The sequence below is a fragment of the Callospermophilus lateralis genome, chromosome 19 (genome assembly GCF_048772815.1).
Source record: "Callospermophilus lateralis isolate mCalLat2 chromosome 19, mCalLat2.hap1, whole genome shotgun sequence".
Lineage (NCBI taxonomy): Eukaryota > Metazoa > Chordata > Mammalia > Rodentia > Sciuridae > Callospermophilus > Callospermophilus lateralis.
Window position 1 is genome coordinate 22,643,931 of NC_135323.1, and position 22,506 is coordinate 22,666,436.

Here is a 22,506-nt window from a genome sequence, read left to right on the forward strand (position 1 = left end):
TGGGTTCTGGGACTTCTATGGGGCAGGCTCAGGAATCAGAGCCGGGTGGGCCCTGATGGGGAAGGTTAGGGGTGGGGTTGGTAGGAGCCAGTGGTGAGCTTTTCTCAGAAAGGCCCTTGGGCGCGAAAGCGAAGATATTTCCTTAAAATGGCGGCTGCCACTTAAGATGGCCGTCCAGATGCTAAGTAAGACCTTATAGTTACAATCATTTTTTCCTGTGCTTGGAGGTTGTCAAATTTCTTGGAGCTCCAGATTTATAATTTTTAATATTCAAATATTTTATCTCCACTTTCTCCTTTGTTCTCTTTCCATTTTTCCCTTTTCTTTCCGTTTTTTGGGACTCCTCTTACCTGTGTATTACGATGCTACTTAGTGTGTCCCAATGCATGTTTCTTCTCTGTTCCATTCTGGGTAATTCCTCTATGACTTTATTATTTTCTTTTCCTATGACTTTAACACACCTATCTTTTCTTCTACAGTGTCTAATCTTCTGTCAATCTGACCTATTATCACAGGTCTTGTAGTTTTTAGCTCCAGTTTGGTATGGGTCATGTTTATTTCTTCCCTGTCTCTATTTAACTTTTTTTTAATACAAAATGATGATTTCATAATTTCTATAATACATTACTATTTTTATTATATGGGAATGCTATTGCATATTAACATTTTTAGTATGAAAAACACATATCACAATAAAACATATCATCTCAGCCATTTTTAAGTATATTGTTAATTAATGTTGATATTCTTTTTTTTTTTTTTTTTTTTGAGGTGCTGGGGATTGAACCCAGGGCCTTGTGCATGCAAGGCAGACACTCTACCAACTGAGCTGTGTCCCCCGTCCCAATATTGATACTCTTATATATTATGGAACAGATTCCACAACTCCACCAGTTTGCAGAAGTGTCCTGTACGCATTGAACGGTCACTTTCCTCCGTCCCTCGCCAGCTCCTTATAGCTGCTGTTCTCCTGTGTCTGTGAGTGGGGCCAGCACACTGCCTCATGAGAGGGGGGTCAGTGTGTCCTCGGTGGCTGGCTATGTCACTCAATGGCCTCAGGGCTCCTCTGCGTTCCAGCGTGGGAGGATTTCCTTCCTTTTCCTGTCCTCCTATTTTACGTGGGTCCCATTTTGCTTATTCAGTCCTCCATTGAGGGACGTTTGAAAGACGTGGCTGTGCAGACCTTTCTTTGGGACCCTACAGATCTTGGCCTCCCTGGGCTCCCCTCTTCTTCTTCTCACCTGGGGTGTCAGCAGACCCCGCCTCAGTCCTCCTCCTGGCCTGGTGTCCCTGGGAGCTGCTCACAACAGCAGGCTGCATGGCTGCCGAGCTCACCTCTGCCTCCACCTCTCAGCCGCCCTCATCCTTCACGGAAAGTCCCCTACCATGGTTCTGTATTTTGGTTTTTTCCTCCAGTGCAGGGGTTTGACCCCAGGGCCTCATGAATCCTAGGTAATGCTCTACCACTGAGCATTACCAACTCCCTTTTTTTGTATTTTACTTTGAGACAGGATCTTGCTAGCCTTGAGCTTCTGTCCTCCTGTCACAGCCTCCTGGTGGCTGGGATTGCAGGTGTGGGCCACCAGGCCCAGCAACATTTTGTCTTTTTGACTTTTTATTTGTTTCACGTGTGATACTAAGTCAGGTCCCGGGAGTCCTACTCTGGCCAGGGGCAAAGGTTTGGTGGCAGACGTTTAACAGGTAAGGTAGGGCGTTCATGGACTTACCTTGGTTTAGACCTCAACCTGTTACTTGCCGTAAAATGGGGAGAAACTTTCTATGTCCGCATTTCTATCTGATGCTTTCCCTCACGTGTTTAGGACAGCTGAACTTGAACACATCTTTCTTGGTGTGCTCTGGCTGCTGTAACAAGGCACCACGGCTCGGGGGGCCCATCAACCACCAAGTCCTCTACTCAGTTCTGGAGGCCGGGAGTCCAGGATCAAGGATCCAGGGGTTTGGTGTGTGGTGCGGCTGCTTCCTGGGTCACAGATGGCCTCTTCCCACTGTCCCTGGGATGGACGAGCTCCCTGGGGTCTCTCTTACCAGGGCATGAATCCCACTCAGAGAGGCTCCACCCTGGTGACCCTCGGCCCTGCGTCCAAATAACCCCACCTGGTGGCAGGTGTCCACAGTGAGTTTGCGGGAGCCCAGCGCTATCCCAACCCAAACTTACGCTCTTGCTCTCTACAACGTCCTCTCCTTCCCATGACAAGGATGGCACCACACTCCTTGACACTCAGCCACCCCCCCCTTAGAGTCCCTATGACTCCTCTTCCCCTATCTGTCCTGCTCTGTCACAGCAGCCTGTTGGCTCTACCTGAGTTCACACCCAGCACCTGTCCCTGCCTCCTCTGCTTCTGCCTGGACAGTGGACGGCTCCCCTGGTGCCCCGCACCCACCCCTGGGCTCCTGGTCTTGGGGAGCTTTTCAAAGACAAGTCAGGCTGTGTGACTTGTGGGACTTCTCCAGGGGCTCTCATTCTTTCAGTGTCCTCCCTCCCTGTGACCTTTGCTGTGGTCTCCCACACAACCTCTTGCCCTCCCGGCTCAGGATTCTCCTGTCATGGAGCCGCTCTGCTCTGGCCACCAGCTCTCTGTTCTCCTAACCCCAGGCACACTCCCATCCTGCTGTGCCCTTTGCTGCCATGGGGCCCAGGTCTCCAGGGGTTCGTCCTCCCTTCCTCATGTCTGCCCACATTTCACCTGCTGCTCTACCCTGGACCTAGGGGGTCCTGCGGGAGGCCCTGTTGGGGAGTGTGGTCCCCAGCACGATGTCTCCAGGAGGTGGTGGAACCTGAGCCGTGGGGTGGGGTGGTGGCAGGTCCTCAAGTCCCTGCCTCTGAGAGGCACAGTGGGATCCCAGCCCCCTGCCCTCTCCCCTGCCCCCCACTGTAGGACGAGCAGTCTCACTCTGCCATCCGCTTCTGCCATGGTGGCTGCCTTTGCACAGGCCCAACACTGGGGACAGTCCACAGTGGGCCGAACCTTCCAAAATGTGGTCTTGGAAGCTAATGGTCACAGGGTCTGCTGCACAGCTGAGCGCCCCCTCCTCACGGCGACCGCGCGTTGGAGGGCAATGTCTCCTGCTCCCCCCCTGTGCTGCTCCCGTTCCCTCCCCCAGTGTCCTTGTCACCCTCTGACAGGCCCTGTCGGCTTCCTCCTGACTGTCCTGTCTGCTCCATTCTTCTCCCAGTCTCCGAGAACTGAGGGAGCACAGCCCACGATGCTGGGTGGACAAGAAGGAGCCAGACCCCATCTTGTGACCCCTTGTGGTGGTCTGAACCAACACAGTGTGGAGAGCCCAGGACCAGCCCTGCGCCCACACAGGCCGCTCTCCACAGACAGGCTCTCATTGCTGTCACCAACGGTGGCCATCCTGCTTCCAGAAGAAGTGGAAGATGGGAGGGAACAGAGAGGCCCTCAAAACCCCAGCATGGAGCCTGCCTGAACATGAGAGGACTGTGAGGAATCCAGTGGGGCTGGGGTCCTCCCATGGAGAGCCAGGAGCAAGCAGCTGTCACCAGGCCCTGCGCAGCACCAGGCTCCCCGAGTTCACCCCCGGGTCGGCACTGCACTGTCCCCATTTGGCACAGGAGGAAACAGAGTCTGGGAGAGGTCAGGTCGGAAGGGCAGGCTGGAACCGAGCCAGGCTGTCTGGCCAGCGCCCTTGCCCTGTGCAGAGCTGGCCTGTCGAAGTTACCCGCAGGACAAGCACCTGCCTTCCCATCCTGGAGTGAAAGCACAAGAGTGACAGGGGTCACCGGCCTGCCCGCTGCCCACTGCCCGACCCTCTGTTGGCTGACTAGGCTGACCAGGTGTGCCTGGCTTTGGGCATGCCTGAGCCAGCCTGAAGGAAGGCCACAGGGATGGCAGAGCCCCAGTCCTGCTGTCCCTGATGGAGAGTGGGCACAGGCCTCACCACCCACAGTTGCAGAAGAGCCCCGCGGGGTCTCCACGCTGCAGCGTGCTCCGCCTCAGGCTGCCTGTCGGGGAGGCAGCGTGGATGGAGGCTCAGCACTCTTGGGTGGGCTACTCAACCCTCCTCACTCAGTCAAAGGTAGATAGTGACACCCAGGCCCTGGGCATGAGGAGGAGTGGCCTGTGCTGAGTCTGACTGGCTCTGAGTGCCCAACAGGATGGTGCTGCTGGCGGTAGGTAAGGCCCTGGGGCCAGGGCAGGGGCCAAGCATTCCACATGTGTACCCCCTGCCATCTGTTGTTGTGAGGCCGAGTGTGCACTGGCTGTCGTGATCACTGCCGTGGTCCCCTCATGCAGGGGACACACCAGACCCCTAGACTGCAGGTGCCACCACCCCTGCCCATCCCTTGATCTTTCCCAAACACCAAGGAATAGCCACACAGGTCAACAACAGCTAATGTAAAATAGTGATTATGTCAATATACTGTAATAAAATTTATTTTAAAAATTTACTTATGTTGGGTGCAGGGGCACATGTCTGTAATCCCAGCAGCTCTGGAGGCTGAGGCAGGAGGATCACAAGTTCAAAGTCAGCCTCAGCAACTTAATGAAGCCCTAACCAACTTGGAGAGACCCTGTCTCTAAATAAAAAATAATAAAAGGGCTGGGGATGTGGCTCAGTGGTGAAATGCCTCTGGCTTCAATCCCTGGTAGCAAAACAAACAAAAAATTCTTATGAATTGCTCATTTCTAGAATTTTCCATTTTATATTTTCAGGCTGTGATTGACTGCAGGTGAGAAAAGTGAAATGGCAGAAGGAACCAGGCAAGGGACCAGCATATTGCCTCTGATAGTCCCAGGGGCTGGACGGCTCCCTCGGAGGGTTTTGTCCTTGTGAGGGTGCCCGGGGCCCTTCCCAGGGTTCCCCATCTCCATCTTGTGCCTGGGCCTGGAGACTCTCTGGCTGGGGCTGCTAGGTTTGGGGCTGGTGGGCATCTCCAGTGTGACTGTGCCCCCAGCACCGTGGTCTAGAGGACGCTGGGCGGGTAGGCTGGCCCAGGGCCCTCAGGGCTGCAGCTCTTTGGAGTGCGTCACCTGTTGTGGCCCAGGACAGAGTGACTTCCCACAGTCCATTCGCAGACCACGCCTCAGGCCAGCGCGTATTCCAGGTGGGTGGGAAGTAGCTCAGAACCCAGAACCCGGCTTTTTACTGTCACTCTCACCCTCTCGGTGCACCGGCTTGGTGACCATTCTATAGGGAAATGAGAAGACGTGCAGATTTGCCCAAGGCCACGAAGCAGGTCGCCTGGGGTCAGACTCCAGGCCAAGCCTGCTACCGAGATCACGGCCACACGGGGCTTGCTGGGCACTCCTCGCAGGGCCAGCGGCAGGCACTGCCGGGGCTCTTCTTGCTTGGAAGCACCTGTAGCAGGCCCAGGAGGCAGCCTGCCTGGGAGGGCTGATGCGAGGAGCAGCCCCCGCAGGACCAGTGGGCTCCAGGAAGGAAGCACCTCCCCAGTGCAGAGCCACGTCCTGCTTGGTGGAAGGCCACGGGGCAGTCCTTCGAGGAACACTGTGACTGTCACCGTGTGCCTCCCACCAGGCCCCTCGGACTCCAGCAGCCAGAGAAGGAGGATAAACCCAGGAAGCCTCCAGTGTCCAAGGCAATAGTGACAGGCAGGGGCTGTGCCTTGGGGCTGGGCACAACCATAGCCAGCCTTGCTAATGAGCTAGCAGACATCCCACAGAGGCCCTGGGGGCCATCGAGGGTCCCCAGGTCCCCATGTGCTGGGGTGTGTACTGTGTGAGTACACGGGAAAACCAGAGACACCTGGGTCTACCCAGCAGGCGGCTGGGAGGGGCACTCAGCGACCCACAGAAAAGGCAGCATTTTGCACCTGTGGACACTGAGCAAGCTGGAAGAGTCCACATGGATAGTGAGCAAGCTGGGAGGGTCCATGTGGACAGAGAACAAGCTGGGAGGGTCCATGAAGAACACAGCATCTGTTTGGGAATCCAGGCAGGTGCCTAAGTAGGCAGGTACCCAGGCGGGCACAGGTGGGCAGATGCCCAGGCAGGTAGTGCTCAGGTGGGCAGGTGCCTAAGTAGGCAGGTACCCAGGAGGGCACAGGTGGGCAGGTGTCTAGACAAGTAGATGCCTGAGTGGCAGGTACCCAGGTGGGCAGGTGCCTAAGTAGGCAGGTACCCAGGCAGCACAGGTGGGCAGGTGCCTAGGCAGGCAGGTGCTCAGGCAGACAGGTGCCTAGGTAGGCAGCCCACGTGGGCAGGTACCCAGCTGAGTAGGTGCCCACTCAGGCAAGTACCCAGCTATGCAGGTGTCTAGGTATGCAGGTACCCAGGCGGGCACCACTTGAACTTGACCCTTTTCTAATCCCCACCCTGAGCCACCCCTGGCTGTCTCGGGTGCCCTGAGGCACCTGCTCTCTTCCACAGGAGCTCCTCCCCCCCCCACCTCCCCTGGCGTGGGGACGCCTCCTGCCCCATTAGTCACGTCTTCCCTGCCCATCGGGTCAAACCTGGTGTGCGGGGTTATCTGTGTCCAGAGCTGGTTCCTCAACCAGGCCGTCTGCGGGCCAGGGTAGAGGGTGTCACTCATACTTGTGACATTTGCATCTGACAGCTGTCACCACAGGTGACCAGAATGCAGGGAGCCTCCTCAGCACTGCTCTGGAGGCCGGGAGGCTCGGGGACCCATGCAAACCCGCCCTGCTGGGCTGGGGGCGATTTTATTCAACGGTTGACTTTAAAAGTCATTAAAAGTAAATTAATTTTAAAACGTTTTTGAAGCTTCAAATAACATGTTCATTGGAAATCTTAAATACAGAGTATACAAAATTAAATGTTAAAAATCCTTTCTTCTAATCAATTTCCCAGACACAACTACCAGTACAATTTTTGTTTTACTGATATACATAATTCATACACCATACAGTTCACCCACTTAAGGTGTACAACTCATTATTGTTTTTTTTAGTATTTCCATAGGGTTGTGTAATCATCCCCCAAAAGTTTTAGGGCATTTTTAAATATATATACATATTTTTAGTTGTAGGTGGACACAATACCTTTATTTTTATGTGGATCTGAGGATCGAACCCAGTACTTCATGTATGCTAGGCAGTGCTCTACCACTGAGCCACAACCCCAGCCCCATTTCAGGGCATTCTTATCTCCCCACAAAGAAACTGTTTCCACTGTCAGTCCACTTCTCTGGCCCCTACCTCCTCCTAACCTTTACAGGCCACTCATCTACTTTCTGTCTCTGTAGACTTGCCTATTCCTGGACGTTTCACCTATGGAATCATTCCAGATGTGGCCCTGTCATGCTAGCTTCCTTCCCTTAGGGTCATGTCTTGAGGGTCATCTGTGCAGTAGCATTTGACAGTACTTCATCCTTTTTTATTGATGTATTCATACAGTATTCCACTGTATGAATCTGGCACATTTTGTTTATCCTATCATCAGACACTCCTTATGTTGTTCAGATCAACTGGGGTTCAATTTCTCTGGATCAAATTCGGGCTGAGTGACCTTGGGTAAATCAGTCTTTCCAAGCCTGCCTCGATTTCTCCAATCACAAAATATGCATAGTTGTGGATCTACTCATAGCGTGTCATGATCGTCCTGCGACAGTATCAGCACCTGTAAGCAACCTGTGGCGTGCCCAGCACCCTGTAAGGGTCACCCTGCGGCTTACAGGGCTTACAGCCCGGGGCTGAGACCAGAGGATCACAGGTAGGGCAGACGGTAGGCTGCCTGGGGCGAGGCCCTGGGCTCCACCCCAGCTCTGCGAACGGTCCCCTCAGAGGAACGGGTACTAAGTACTGGCAAAGGTCGGGACAGGAAAGCATGAAAAGCCCCGGGACAGCCTGGACTCATCCTTCGGAGACCGCTGGCACCGCCTCACTCCCCAAGGGGAATATTCCAAACACAAAAAGTAGGGAGATGAGGACAATAGCCTCCACCCGACTCTCCCTATCCCTAGGCATTTGTTTTCTATGCCCTTTTTTTTTTTTGGTGGGGAGGTTTGAACCAGGGCTTAACCACTGCGCCACACCCGCTGCAGGGTCTTGCCGAGTCGCGATCCTCCTGCCTCAGTCTCCTGAGCTTCTAGGACTCCAGGCGTGTGCCACCGCGCTCGACTTTCCAATTTTACATAGTTTTTATTTAAGGCATTGTATTTTCCACGGGCAATACGGCGATTACAGCGCGCCATGGTACTTTCTTTCTCTCTCTGTGCACATGCGGCACATTCAAGTATCGAGAATACCAACTGCCGCGGAATTCGCTACAGATCTGGGCCCTCCCATGTTTCAGCGTGTGTAACTGAGCTACTCCTGGATCGCGCTGCTTCCTCGACTGCAGGAGATTTAACATTTAATCCAACAAGCAGAAAAGCGCAGTGCACTGCCCACTCTCCCGCCCCGGGCTCCCGGCTTCCCCACGCCGCACAGCGCCACGAGCCCAGCCTCTTTCCTGGGAAGGGTACCGCGGCTGCTGCGGCTCCACGGGGCCGGCTTGTCAGAGCTCTAATAAAACCTGGACCGCGCATACAAGGCCCCGCCATGGACCGGACAGCACTCGGGTGGGGCGAAAGGCAGAGTTCACCCGAATCGCTGGGGCGCGCGCTCCCGACGGCTCTGACGCGCAGTAGTGGGGACGGCGTGCGGCGCGCGCCCCCGACGTGCAGCGCGAGGCTCCGGCTCGGCGCAGCGCGGCCCTCCCGGCGTGCACCTCGCGCTCCCGGCGTGCACCGCGCGCTCCCGCCGTGCACCGCGTCCCTCCCGGCCTGCATTGCGGCGCGCGGAGCCTGAGGCTTCTCAGCGCAGAGGCAGCAGCGCGGCGAGTGGCCGCCGTCGTGAGGCCAAACAACATGGAAGTGTAAGCCGCCCTGGGACCCTGGCGGAGTGGGCAGCTTGGCGGGGCGGGGCGGCAAGCCCGGGGCTTCTCGGCGGCGGCCTTCGGGTCCGCGGTGCGTTCCAGGTGCGCGGGCCTCCTGCTGCGTGCGCAGGTGAACCGCGTGTCTCAGACCGTCCCCGGCGCGGGCGTCAGTCCCAGGGCCGGATGGGGGGACCCGAGCCGCGCCTGCAGTCCCTGCTTTTTTCTTTTGACACTGTGTTCGTGCAGCTCAAAGAGAAAGTTTCCCGAACCAACACTTCTCCGGCTGCAGTGCTCTGACGTCATCTGTTCCTGAAAAGAGAGAAAGTTTCCCGAACCAACACTGTCCTGCTGCAATATTCTGACGTCATCCATTCTCTTACTGAAAGTATGGACCCACCAAAGTTTTTAACCCACTGATGAGGTCTAACCTGTGACTTGAAAGACACCCGTAGTCTCCTTTCTGCAGACTCCTCAGATCCGGGGACACTCAACATGGCATATAAATGGCGCAGAATTTGCTGGAGAATTATAATTGCACGTCCTCCCATAATCTTTAAATCATCTCTGGGTTACTTACACAGTAAGTGCTAGTAAATGCTATGGCAGTAGTTGTATTGCATAGGGAATAATGACAAAAGTGTGCACAAGGTCAGTATGGACACTTTTTTTTGCTAATATTTTTGGTCTGCACTTGGTTAAATCCAAGGATGCAGAACCTGCAGATCAGGAGGGCTGACTGTATAATACATTAGTCTGAAGTTGTCATTATTTATTTCTCCCTCTTCTACAACATTTTCTGGCAGCATCAAATTTGCTCTAATTTGTCCAACTTGAAAAAATCTCTTGTCTCCACATTCATATCTACCTGTAGCTCTGTTTCTGCTTCCCATCTGCTTTCTGCTTGGGTATTGGAGATAACTCAGGGGTGCTTTATCACTGAGCTACATCCCCAGCCCTTTTTTTTTTTTTAGTGTTTGAGATAGGGTGTTGCTAAGTTGCCGAGTGGGCTTCAAACTTGCGATCCTCCTGCCTCGATGTCCTGAGTCACTGGGATTACAGGTGTGTGCCACTGCACCCACCTTCAATGAAATTTCTTAAAGTATTGTTTATCCCCTTATTCTGTCCACCATTCTGTTGGACTTTGGTTCTCTCTACTAAAATGGCTTCTGTGAAGACAGTCTGAGCACTTCATCTTGTCAAATCAAAGATTCTTTTTTCTGGCATCAACTGTCTTGATCACTCAGCAGTTGATAGACAAACTAGAAACTCTATGACGTGCACTCCTGGACTTCCTTGTGCATTGGACTACTTCTCAGCATCTTTTCCTGTCTCTTCCCTTGCTCTGTGTCTAAATGTTGAGATATCTTAGGGCTTAGTCCTGGAACCCCTCTCTTCACATTTGCTCTGTCATTTTACTCATCCATATGCTAATGGTTCCCCAAAGTGTATTTCTGGCTTTTATCATCTGCTGGATTGCTTAGATTTAATAAATAAATAAATAAACAAACAAACAAATAAGTAAATAAATCTTCCTCTTTCCTCACTCCTAACAGCTGATTTGTTATTTATACTTTAGAATGCAATTTGAATTTAGAATACATTTTGAATGCAATTCCTTTCCACCTTCTCCACCCAGCCTTGGAGTCCATCTTCGGTGGTCTGGGTTAGCACTGGCCTTTTTGGCTTTCACCCTTGCCACCCTTTCCATTTTATTCTCCACACAATAACCAAAGTGATCTTAAACTTTAGCTGGACCAGGTCACTTCCTGCGTAAAACCCTTGAGTGGCCTTCCATTGCACTTAGAGGAATGTACAACCCTTGCTCTCTTAACCCAGCCTTATCTCTTGCCACCCTCCCTTCCTCCACCACACACACACACACACACACACACACACACGCACGCGCGCGCGCTTTCTGCTTAATAGGTAGTTTCTGTGCCTTTCCAAGCTCTTTCCTGCCTCAGATCTTCGTGTTGCTCTTCTTTCTGACTGTATACTTTTTCTCCTGCCTTTTCCCTTATTCAGGTTGAATGTCTCTTTTCAAGGTTACCCGCCCTATTTCTTCAGTCCAAAATAAGTCTTCTTTTTTGTCTCATAGCTGCTCGGTTCACTTTTCCCTTAAATAATTGTAAGTGGTAATAATAGATGATTGTTTACTTCCCTAGTCCATAGGGCTGGGACTGGTATCTGTTCACCTAGTGCTTAGCACTGCATCCACCACAGAGTAGGCATTCAGAAAATGTGTGTTGAATATAGAAATATAACAGTGTTAGTTTAATAAATATAAATTAACTGGCTAGCATCCTGACTGGTGGGCATATAGATTTTCTGATTTTCCTAAGTGAAACAGATGAAGTCAGTGGTTTTTACTCCTATAGCAACCTGACAACTTCTCCCAAGAAGTTATTGGCTTATTGAAACCATTCAAGAAATTTTCAGCTATCAACTTATAGAAAGGGAAGTCTGCTGGGGTAGATAATGTGGTTTGGTAGTGGAAGGATCAAGAGGCCTCACTTCTAGTTCTGTGTGGCCTCCAGCATGAGGTGTGACCTCTGGCAGTTTGGTCTACAGCATCTTCAGTAGAATCCTGAGACTCTGAGGGCACTCCAGGGACCTGAAGTGAGGAGGCACAGGGGAAAAACTTTCCTGAGGTTTTTCTTTTTTCTTCAGTTATGATGTAAATACCCACTGAGTAAATAACACATATTTCAGAAGTTTCTTAAACATGTATGTTTATTAAAATTTTTGTTTTTAGGTACCAGGGATTGAACTCAGGGGCACTTGACCACTGAGCCACACACAACCCCAGCCCTATTTTATATTTTATTAAAGACAGGGTCTCATTGAGTTGTTTAGTGCCTCGCTAAATTGCTGAGGCTGGCTCTGAACCTGAGATCCTCCTGCCTTCGCTTCCTGAGCTGCTGGGATTACAGTCATGCACCACTGCACCAGGCCTAAACATGCATATTTATTTGACTAAATGATAATTTGAAAATTTCTTGACCAGGCAGGGCTGGGGGTATAGCTCAGTAGCTCAGTGGTACATGACTTGCCTGGCATGAGGCCCTGGGTTTAATCTCCAGCTCTGCCAAAAAAATCAAACTTCTTGATCATTGTTAGGAAATAATGTCTCAGGTAAAAGAACATAAAGTAGTCACAGCAAGTTTAACAGCTCTATGAGCAAACAACTTTTTTTTTTTTTTTTTTTTTTTTTGTACCAGGGATTAAACCTAGGGATACTTAACCACTGAGCCACATCCCTAACCCCTTTTTAAAAAATATTTTATTTAGAGACAAGACCTTGCTGAGTTGCTGAGGGCCTGGTTAAGTTGCTGAGACTAGCTTTGAACTCATGATCCTTCTGCCTCAGTCTCCTGAGTTACTGAGATTATAGGCATGTGCCACCATGCCCAGTATGAGCAAACAGCTTCTTGATCATTGTTTGGAAGTGATGTCCTCAGGTAAAAGAACAAAAAATAGTCATAACAAGATTAAGAACTGTTCTTTACTGTCTAATTTACTGTTAAGCTAATTTTGTCTGGTTCTTTGGAATCATCTGTGTACCTGGAATACTCTTTGTTTCCTCTTGAACTTAGTGCACAGAGTAAAGAAAATGGATACTGTTGTCATTTGTGTCATTTTTTGAGGATTTTTTTCAGGATTTCTTCCACTTTATAGCTAAAAATACTGAGGGTCGAAAGTTAGTATGTAGTTAGTGATTCAGTAACAGGCCTGGAAAGAGGAGGCTTGCTGGTTGATTTCAGAGATGCTGCTACAGCTGACATCTGATTTTGAAGCCTGTGTAGCTTTCTTGTACCAAAGGTTAACTTTTGAAAACATGAATTGATAGCATAGGTTGAATGTGGAAATTGAGCCATTCTGTTCGTCATTGCATTCGTAAGTTAACTGTGTGGCAATTAGTAGACACTGTTTGTGTGGGCTTTTGTTTGTGTGCTTTTAAGGAAAATCTGTCAATAGATCATTTTGTACTGTTTATTTAGAATTTGGTTTTCCACAGTAGTTGTTCACATTCGTTAAATTGACTCAGCAAGTTAAATAGATTTTACAGGTCAAATTTCAAATAATCAGTTTCAGCCCAGTAAGTCATTATGTAAGGAAACTGTAGCTAGGAGTATAAATTCAGTCTTTAAAATTCATTTGGAATATTTAAGCACCTATAAATCAGTACTAAGTTTTACAGAAGATTTCATACTTCTGCGTGGGTGGGCAGTTTTTCTAAGTCTGAGCGCATGTCAATGTGTTCATGACATCAGGTTTTGGCTTCCGAGAGAAGTGCCTGCTCTGCAGGGAACAACATTTTATAAGTGTGTAGTTTGACAACATGCCAGAGGATGGATTTTTTTGAGCTCTCAAAGGCATTGAATAGAAGTGTATTTTATATCATCAATTATAAATTATAGCAGTGACTTTTTTTAACCTTATGAATTCTTTATTTTACGTGTCCATTTTCCTCAACTTTTTAGGTTGAAACATTTCAGACCTAAGGAATAGTTGCAAAAGTGGCACTCAAATACTTTTATACCCTTTACCTAGAGTTACTTGTAAACATTAAAAAAAAATTTTTTTGATTGTAGGTGGATACAATACTTTTATTTGTTCATTTTTTATGTACTGCTGGGATTGAACCCAGTGCCTTATGCCTGCTAGGCAAATACTCTACCACTGAGCCACAACACCAGCCCACTTGATGTGATGTTTGCTGTATTTCGTTTGTACACGCACAAGCTGTCTTTCCATTCAGTGCATTCATACCCACATCCCCCCACCCCCCGCCCCGAGCACACACACACACATAGTTTACTGTATCACCTGAGAGTTGTAGCCCTCGTGTTATCCCACCTCTTATTGAAAAGGGGCATTATCTCATGTAACACAACACCATTGCCACACCCAGGAAACTGAAGCACTGATGTAATTACTATTATTAAAACAGTGCATATTCACATTTCTTCTCTTAGCCAATAATGTCATTTTAGCTGAGGTTTTTTCCTCTGCTTCAGGATCCAGTTAAGAATTGTGCATTGCATTTAGTTGGCATGATTCTTTCATCTTCCGTACAACAGTTTTCTTAGGCTTTGTCTGCGACATTGGCCTTGTGACAGTGATGTTGATATTTGAAGAATCTAGGCTGCTGTTTTGAAGAATGTTCCTCAGTTTGGAGCTGTCTGATTAAATTCTCATGATTAGATTCAAATTAAACATTTTTTTTTTTTTTTTGGCAGAGTTGCTTTAAGGAATGTGTCTCAGTGCATCACATCCTTATTATTGGTGCTGTTAAATTGTATAACTTGATTATGTTAATGTCTGTCTGATCTCATATCTTGTTCCCAACAACCTGTCACTTAACTCCTTGAGGTTAAAAACTTACTTTTAAAAGAGTTTTCTAGTGTATATAGCTTATTTAGACCTCCATAAAAGACAGATATTGTATTCATTGGCCTTTTTTGGGACAGGGGTGGGGGAATAATGGGGAATGTACCAGACTTTGTTGATGTTAAGCAGTGTTCTACCATTGAAGTACCAACCAGCCCTCACCCGCATTTTACTGAATAAAGGAAGGCCTAGCATATATTGGCATATACTCATATAAATGGGTAAAAAATTATTTATATGAAAGAAGATAAATGAATGCATTAGCTTCTGCCAGCAAGAGTGTACAAGTTGCAGTTCTTGTTTAAACATCTGTTGTTTTCCTAGTTTAAACATAGATTCATTAAAATGTATGTTAAGGGGCTGGGAGGTAGCTCATTGGTAGAACAGTTGCTTAGTATGCATGAGGCCCTGGGTTCCGTCTCTGCACTGCAAAAAATTAAATGTATATGAAAGAGAATTTCCCTTCTCTTCCTATATCCTAGAAAAGGCAGCTTATATTCTTTGGATTCTTGAACTAACTATTGACTGAGTAGTGGGGCAGTAACTTGGAAAGGCCTAGGATGAATCTGTCAGGGAATGGAATATTCTCCATGATAGAGGGACAGGGTCTGTTTTGGAAATGAAGTTGTAATAACAGCACCTGGGATGGATCCATTGGCCCTGAAGAAAATTGACATTTGTACTTTTCCCCCATTCTATTGTTCCTAGAAGAAATGTCTTATTGCCTTGACATCACAGGTACAAAATGCTCCTTTGAGAATATGGGGAGTTGTAACTCAGTTTCTGGCAAAGATTGGAGGAAGCCTTTTGGTGGATTTCCTGATTAAGTAGACACTGTTTGGTTTATCATGTTCAATTTTAAATGAACCATATCATATAATACTGTTGTCCTTCCTGGATTGGGTTCTTTTTAAAAATAATATTGCTTGTGACCTGAGTCCAGTGTGATTGTTGGGCAAAGCAGTACATTTGTGAAATGGCAGCCATTTGTTGAATTACTGCTAGTATTTGACTAAGCTTTGTGTGCTGATGACCTTGGGTCATGGTAAGTCCCCATGGTAAGCACCTGCCAGCTTTGCTGTATTTGTTGACTGGGGAAATCACCCATCTGTTTGCCTCACTTTTAAAGTTTTGTCATTGCCATTTTCACCGTCTAGCTCCATTCCTATTTTAAAAATATATAGTAGTCCCTGTTGCCCATTATGTCAAATCCAGACTACCCAATGTGAATTTCTGGATTCTGATTACTGGTTTCCATTCATCTAATCCAGTCTCATTTTTCACTATTCTGTAGTTATCTTCCACTTTTAGTTAGACTTCTTACTGTGTGACCTGGAGCTGATTACTTAATCTCTGAGTCTCAGCTTCATTATTTATAAAGTAGGGATCATACTAATAGCTCCTCTGTCACAGGAATTTTAGTGAGAATAAGGGTGATTATCTTTTAATAATAAAAGGGGCTAGGGTTATAGCTCAGTGGTAGAACACTTGCCTAGCATGTGGCACTGGGTTCAATTCTCAGCACTACATATAAATAAATAAAGGTCCATTGACAACTAAAAAAATATTAATAGCCTTTATTTATAGAGATCTTAGTAAGTATCAAGAACAGTACTAAACTTTTAAAGTTTCTTGTAGCAGTTTTATGAGGTAGGAAGAGGTGGTAGTGGTGGTGGCTAAAGTCATAATAATGATAATAATAGCGTTTATGGAGCTTACTGTTTTCAGATACTCTTCCTGTTTCAGTTTAATCTTGTGTACACTTATATTTTATAGATAGGAAACTTAAGCATAACTATAAAATAACTCCCAGATTCACTTAGCTAGTGCATAGTGAAGTTGGGTTTAGAATCCAGGCTGCCTTTCCAGATTTGGAATTATCCCCATTTCTTGTTTTAGAGGGATATACTTAGAAATTGATGCACTAAAATTTACACACCTTATACATGGTAGGGCTGGGTTATGTACCCAAATATGTCTGACTTCAAAATTGTGTTCTGGATTGGCATACTACACTGGCTCTAGGGTTCTGAAAGTAAATACTTTCTTATGTGATATTGTAGGGTAGATCAGTTATAATTTGACATGTCACATTGCTGTGTTCAGTCATATATGAAAGATGATAGTTTGCACTGTTTGGTTCTCAGGTGCAACAGGCTTTTAACCACTGCCCGATGTAGAGACTCTTGAGTTGACAGAGGATGAACACATTAACGTTTTGTGGATGTCTCACAGGATTCCCGGCCATTGCTGGAATTCCTGGTGGATGTTAGGTAGGACACTGTATCAGGCTGATCATTTCTGTTGGCCAATGGGAAGGGGCCCTGGGTTCAGAAGGGAGCAGCACTTGGTTTCTCCAGGCATCTCTGGCACCCACACTGTCACTGTTCCTTGAACCCTCCGACCTCTATGATCTTGTCCTCCTGTTCTTCCTGTAGTTCACTTCTCCATGGTGTCCGACCATCTTCACTTCCCAAGTGCTGAACTCCGGCCTACGTGGATTTGGAATAAGTGTCGTGTTTTAGTCACCTGCCTGCTGATTGGTGTGTGATATGCTGTGGCTATAAAAAGGAGAGTCTGCTCTGAAATTGTCCTCAGCCTGATAAGACATGTAGAACTTAGGACGTTTCTCAGTTTTAGGTTCCTGAACTAGATGACTAGCTCTTGGCAACAGAATTATTTTACAAGAAGAACGCTCAGGAAGGCTGTGAGCCTGGACTGATGATGGCTTCTTTTCTTTTGCAGGAAGGATGCAAGCTCTGCACTGCTCAGTAATTATGAGGTAAATAGCTCTACAGTGGGTCATTCTCTTTCCTTCCTGATTGCTTGCTCTTCGATGTAAGGATTGTTGATTAGAAATCATTGAATTCATTTGGATTTTCCACTCTCAAACAGGACAATTGGCACTATCTGGTGGACCTTGAAGTACTCTAAGCTTGGTACTTTGGGGAGTCTGGTAAGACTTTGGTTTATAATAGGTCCCTTTCCCTAAGTCCCAGAGATTGTAGGTCATCTTTTGGGATGCCCTTGAGGAACAGAAGCATTTGTTTTAGAGCCATTTCTGAGTGCCCACACAACTTTCCTAGTAAAACATTTATACCTTTCTTTTTTTAAATGTACTGGGGATTAAGCTCAGAGATACTTGACCACCGAGCCATACCCCAGCCCTAGTTTTTGTATTTTATTTAGCGACAAGAGTTTCATGGAGTTGCTTAGCACCGTGCCATTGCTGAGGTTGACATTTTTTTAGTTGTAAGTGGACATAACATCTTTATTTTATTTTTATATGGTGCTGAGGATCGAACCCAGTGTCTCACACATGCTAGGCAAGTGCTCTACCTCTGAGCCACAACCCCATCCCCACTGAAGCTGGCTTTGAACTCAGATCCTCCTGTCTTAGCCTCTTACTGGGATTACAGGTGTGTGCCACTGTGCCTGGTTTATGCCTTTTCTTAATTATCATCCTTGACTTATAACATGCTTATGTTACTTTGATCTTTAATAGTCACAAAGATATTAATGTCCTCATTTTGAAAGTAAGAGTTCAGTCAACTCACCATTATGAATAATTTAATAATAAGAGATTAACAGGTTTTTAATTTTGGGGGCTTGAGGGTGGAGCTGTTGGTGAAAGACAGGAAAGGGAAATATAACGGTATTTTCACCTGCCTCCTGCTTTGCCTGGATCTTGTTTGGTACTAGCTAAACCATTTGATGGGTTAGTGCCAGGTGTAGAATGAACCACGTCAGTTTTCTGCACATCCAGTCAAAGGCCAGACTTGCGGAGATGTGGAGGAAACCTGGGTCTTTGGTTTATGCTTGATGTGTATGCAGAATAAATGCAGTTGAGCATGCTGGTCTTAAAGGTTAACCCTGCATGGCTGCTGTTTATGATAGGAATGCAGTGGGGTGAGGCCAAGCCATTGGCTCTCAGGAATTTCCATGTCCAGCTTGGACTTGGGTGTGGTGTTTGGGGGGAACACAACGTTCATTGAGTCTTGTGCCACTCTTTCTGAAAGGACTAGTTGGTAGGGAGGGTTTGCATTGCACCGAGTTATGGTCTCTGAGCCTCTATTGCCCTCACCTTTCTGGTGGAATCTCAAACAGGAAAGACAGACCACCCACCCCCATTCCAATACTAAGGCAGATATTTTTTCTTTGTGGGGAAAGTTTACTATTTAACATCTATAGCATTTTTAGATTTTTATTTATTTAAGAGTGCTGTGACTGCACCCAGGGCCTCATATAAGCTAGGCAATCTCCCTGTCACTGAACTATACTCTCAGCCCATCCATTTTTTTTTTTAAAGAACTATCACTTGCCTCAGAATTTTTTCTTTTTTTCTTTCTCTTGTTTTGGGACCAGGGATTGAACCCAGGGCCTTGCACATGCTAGACAAGTGCCCTACCGTTGAGCTACCTCCCCAACAATTTTTTTCTTATAGAAAGAAATTATACTAAATATATGTATTAGGCAGACTCTTTTTTAAAAAATATTTATTTTAGGAACATTTACTTTGGAATAGTGAATATGGCTTTGAGATCAAAATCAGTAATGTAGTATATATTGATAGGAAACATTTGAAATATTTTAATTAAACTAATGAATGTATTCAGTGTAGATAAAAAGAACACTTAAAAATGTTACCTGCGGGCTGGGGTTGTAGCTCAGTGATTGAGCACTTGCTTCGCATGCATGAGGCACTGGAGTTCAATCCTCAGCATCACATAAAAAAATAAATAAAAACAAAAATATTGTGTCCATCTACAACTAAAAAAAATGTTTAAAAAAAAAAAAGTCACCTGCTTATGGGATGCATTTGCTCTAAACCAAGAGTTGAGAGGCTGGTTTATGGGAAGTAAGGAGGTATTAGACTTTCTTATTTCCCCTTGAAACCTTGTAGTAGGTACATTTCTCAGATTTACAGGAATCTTTTGTGTGTTTCTTCCTAGGTGTTCCAGTTACTAACTGATCTGAAAGAGCAGCGCAAAGAAAGCGGGAAGAACAAGCACAGCTCTGGGCAGCAGAATCTGAACACTATCACCTACGAGGTGAGCCCGGCTGCTAAAGCCCGCCTGAGCCACCGCTGGGAGGCAGTGTACTCCGCTGATGGCTGGCCTCTTCCCTGATTGGAGTGGGTTGGCAGTAACCCAGGTTCTGTTGTTTAGAGAGGGAGTGGAGTGGAAAACTGCCTTCACTTGTAAACATGTTGTACCTTTGGGGCTTTCCCCCTGAACTTTCCTCAGATTCAACGGTTTCCTGGGACTAGGCTCAATGAAAGCCATCATTTATAGTTATTCCGTGTTTCAGGGAAAGGATGCAGATGATAAGTGACCAAAGGGCTGGGGATGCAGTTCTGTGGTAGTGTGGGAGGCCATCCTCGCACGTGATTTGAGTTACCTCCCTGGCTGGGTGAGAGGTGCTTAGACACAGCTGTGTTAGAGCCTTCCCCACCCTTTCCCATGTCCGAGGGCTTGTCCATGCATAGGCGTGCCTGGCCACTACCCTGAAGACCCAGTCATCGCCCCTGACCTTGGGATGCTGCCCCCCTTAACCTTCACTGGATGGGAATTTCCCTTGAATTTTTCGTTCCCCAATAAAAGCCCACTCCCTGGCGTGTTCTCTCTCTCGCTAGTCTCTTCTGTAAACCTCGCCACCGCATTAGGTGGCTGGAGACAGGAGCTAGGAGAAGCCGTCTCGGAGCTGGTATTAAAAGTAATGAGAGTCTTGTCTCTTTAATTTAAAACTCCCTAGCAATTACTTATGAATCGAACCTTCTTTCATGAAGCCAGCGCTGGTCGCGTGGCAGATGGTAGAGCATATACCTAGCATGTACAAGGCCCTGTGTTTGATTCCCAACACTGCATTTGAAAAATCTCTTATTTAGCCAGGCACCATGCCTGAAATTGTAGCTACTTGGGAGGCTGAAGCAGAGGGATTGCAAGTTTGAGGCTAGCCAGGACATCTTATGGAGATCGTATCTCAAAATGGTAAATTTAAAAGGGTTGGGGATGTAGCTCAGTGGTAAAACACCACTGGTTCAATTTGCAGTACTGGAGAAAAAAAAAATAGCCAAGAAAAGAAGAAAATGGGAGCAAAGTCCAGGATATATACCAGACACAAAATTTCCATTGTCTTTTCCCTTGGTATCAGGACATATGACTCTCCAGAAATCATTATGTGGCAATGTGCACAGAATATTGCCAACCAGGGAAGCTCTGGTGAACCTTGAAGTCCAAAGTTGTTGCAAGCAACCAACTTCCACCCTAAAGCTGAGAGACTAGACCAACCTCTGTCCTCCTAAGTCACGTAGTTAAGAGTATCCACGGTGCAAACCTAGTCTGGTGGTACACGCCTGTAATTCTAGCAACTTGGGAGGCTGGGGCAAGAGGATCACAGGTTGAGGTCAGCCTCAGCAATTTAGTGAGACCCTATCTCAAAATAAAACATTGTAGCTCAGTAGTAGAACTCCCCTGGATTCATTCCCCAACAAAACACACACACACACACACACACACACACACACACACAACTGTCCACTGTGAACCACAGGCCCAGGCAAGGGTACTCCCATTAGGTATAGCATTCCAAGGACCTCAAGATTACCTTCTGGAAGCCCAGGACAAAGACCGGAACTTTTCTTTTCTTTCTTTCTTTATTTATTTGAAGGTGAGCACACAATATCTTTATTTATTTTTATGTGGTACTGAGGATCGACCCTAGAGCTCACACATGCGAGGCAAGCACTTTACCCCTGATCTATAGTCCCAACCCCAGGCCAGAGCTTTTCTTTGGGCAATGCCAGCTTCTTTATACGCACAAGAAGTGATATGTTTTATTGCAGAAAGCTTAGTGCTGAGGGCATAAAGAAGAAAGCAGAAGCCGCTCATCACATGCTGGCTGGATGCCGGTTTGCCTTGTTCTTTCCAACCTGTGCTTTGTCCATAAAGAATCTTTCTTGTCTTTTCATTCTATTCAATTCTGATTTTCTTTTCTTTCTATTTCCTTACAATTCTGATTTTTGCCCCTGTAGAGAATTGGTTTTAATTGTCTTTATTTCATCTTTCCAGAGACATTACTAAGTTTTATTCAAGTTGTCCTAATGATTTTCAGGGAAAATAGAGGACTTGGCACTCCCCTCCTCACCCTCCTCACCCTCCTCCGAGGGTTGTGCAAACTCCATCCCTCCTGTGTTTGTTCATGTTCTCTTTCATCACATAGTCCTCTATTTCTTAGAAGGTGGTGTTTGTTAGTTTTTTGACCACATTTCAAACCATTCAGTGTTCCTGCTCTGTATACTTAGATTAGTTGAAACTTGCTGCCACTCTCTTCTTCCTTAAGTTCTTATGTAAGAAAGTTATGGTAGTAATTGTCTCGAGGCTTGTGATACTTGATAATATATATTTCTAGTGTTTTTGTTTTGTTTTGTTTTTTTGCACTGGGGATTGAACCCAGTGCTTAACTACTGAGCCTGAGACACATCCCCAGCCCTTTTTTATATTTTATTTAGGGACAGGTCTTGCTGAGGCTGGCTTTGAACTTGTGTTCCTGCTGCCTCAGCCTCCAGATCCCTTGGGGTTACGGCAGGCACCACCATGCCTGGCTTATTTCTAGTGTTTTTAATTTGAACAACAACTTGTCTGAATATGAAGTTCTCGGGTTTTATTGGTGATCAGAGAAAAAGTTCAAAATGTCCTGAGTTTAGTTGCAAGGGTTGGAGGATGGAGTGGAGTAAAGGTAGAGGCTCATCAGTGGTAATTTAGGGCCAGCACACTCCTGAAAGGCTGCTGAAACCTGAGCTCTGACGCCTTCCCCACCCCTGGCCCACCACATGCTGTTTGCAGTGCCCTCCATCCAGAAGCGGCAGATTTTCCCAACTCTTCCTTGCCTCTCTCATTTGCAGCCAGTGTAATATCAATGCAAACGGCTATGCTTCCCTATTTTTGTCATAAGAAATATTCTTGTGGCTAGTATACATTGGTCAGTGGTGGAGCTCTTGCTTAGCACAAAGACGACCCTGGGTCAGTCCCAAGCCCTTCAACAAAAAAATAATAGTAAATGCTCTGATCTGCTGGATATTTCTTAACTGACAACTAGTTCTGCTGCTGGTAGTTGTGGGAACTTGTCCCAAGACCTTTTTTGGTCTAGCATTTATAATAGCTCAGTAAGCCCTTTTATTTTAGAGCTTCCTGGGTCTCTCTAGAGTTTTGGTTTAGCATAGGTATTATGTTAGGCAAGAATCTAAGACTGATGTGATTTTTACAATTTTTGAGAGATTCTTTGACACTTA

The 22,506-nt window shown here is 46.8% G+C and overlaps 1 protein-coding gene across 1 annotated transcript in view; it reads left to right on the forward strand.

Moving 5' to 3' along the window:
• The first annotated feature begins 8,721 nt into the window (after positions 1 to 8,721).
• Positions 8,722 to 22,506, forward strand: part of Crcp (CGRP receptor component) — a 29,680-nt gene continuing 15,895 nt past the window's right edge. The window contains exons 1-3 of the mRNA XM_076839938.1: positions 8,722 to 8,822; positions 16,962 to 16,998; positions 19,169 to 19,267. Of these exons, the coding sequence (XP_076696053.1) occupies positions 8,815 to 8,822; positions 16,962 to 16,998; positions 19,169 to 19,267 (144 nt within the window). The 5' untranslated portion in view covers positions 8,722 to 8,814. The remainder of the gene's footprint in view (positions 8,823 to 16,961; positions 16,999 to 19,168; positions 19,268 to 22,506) is intronic.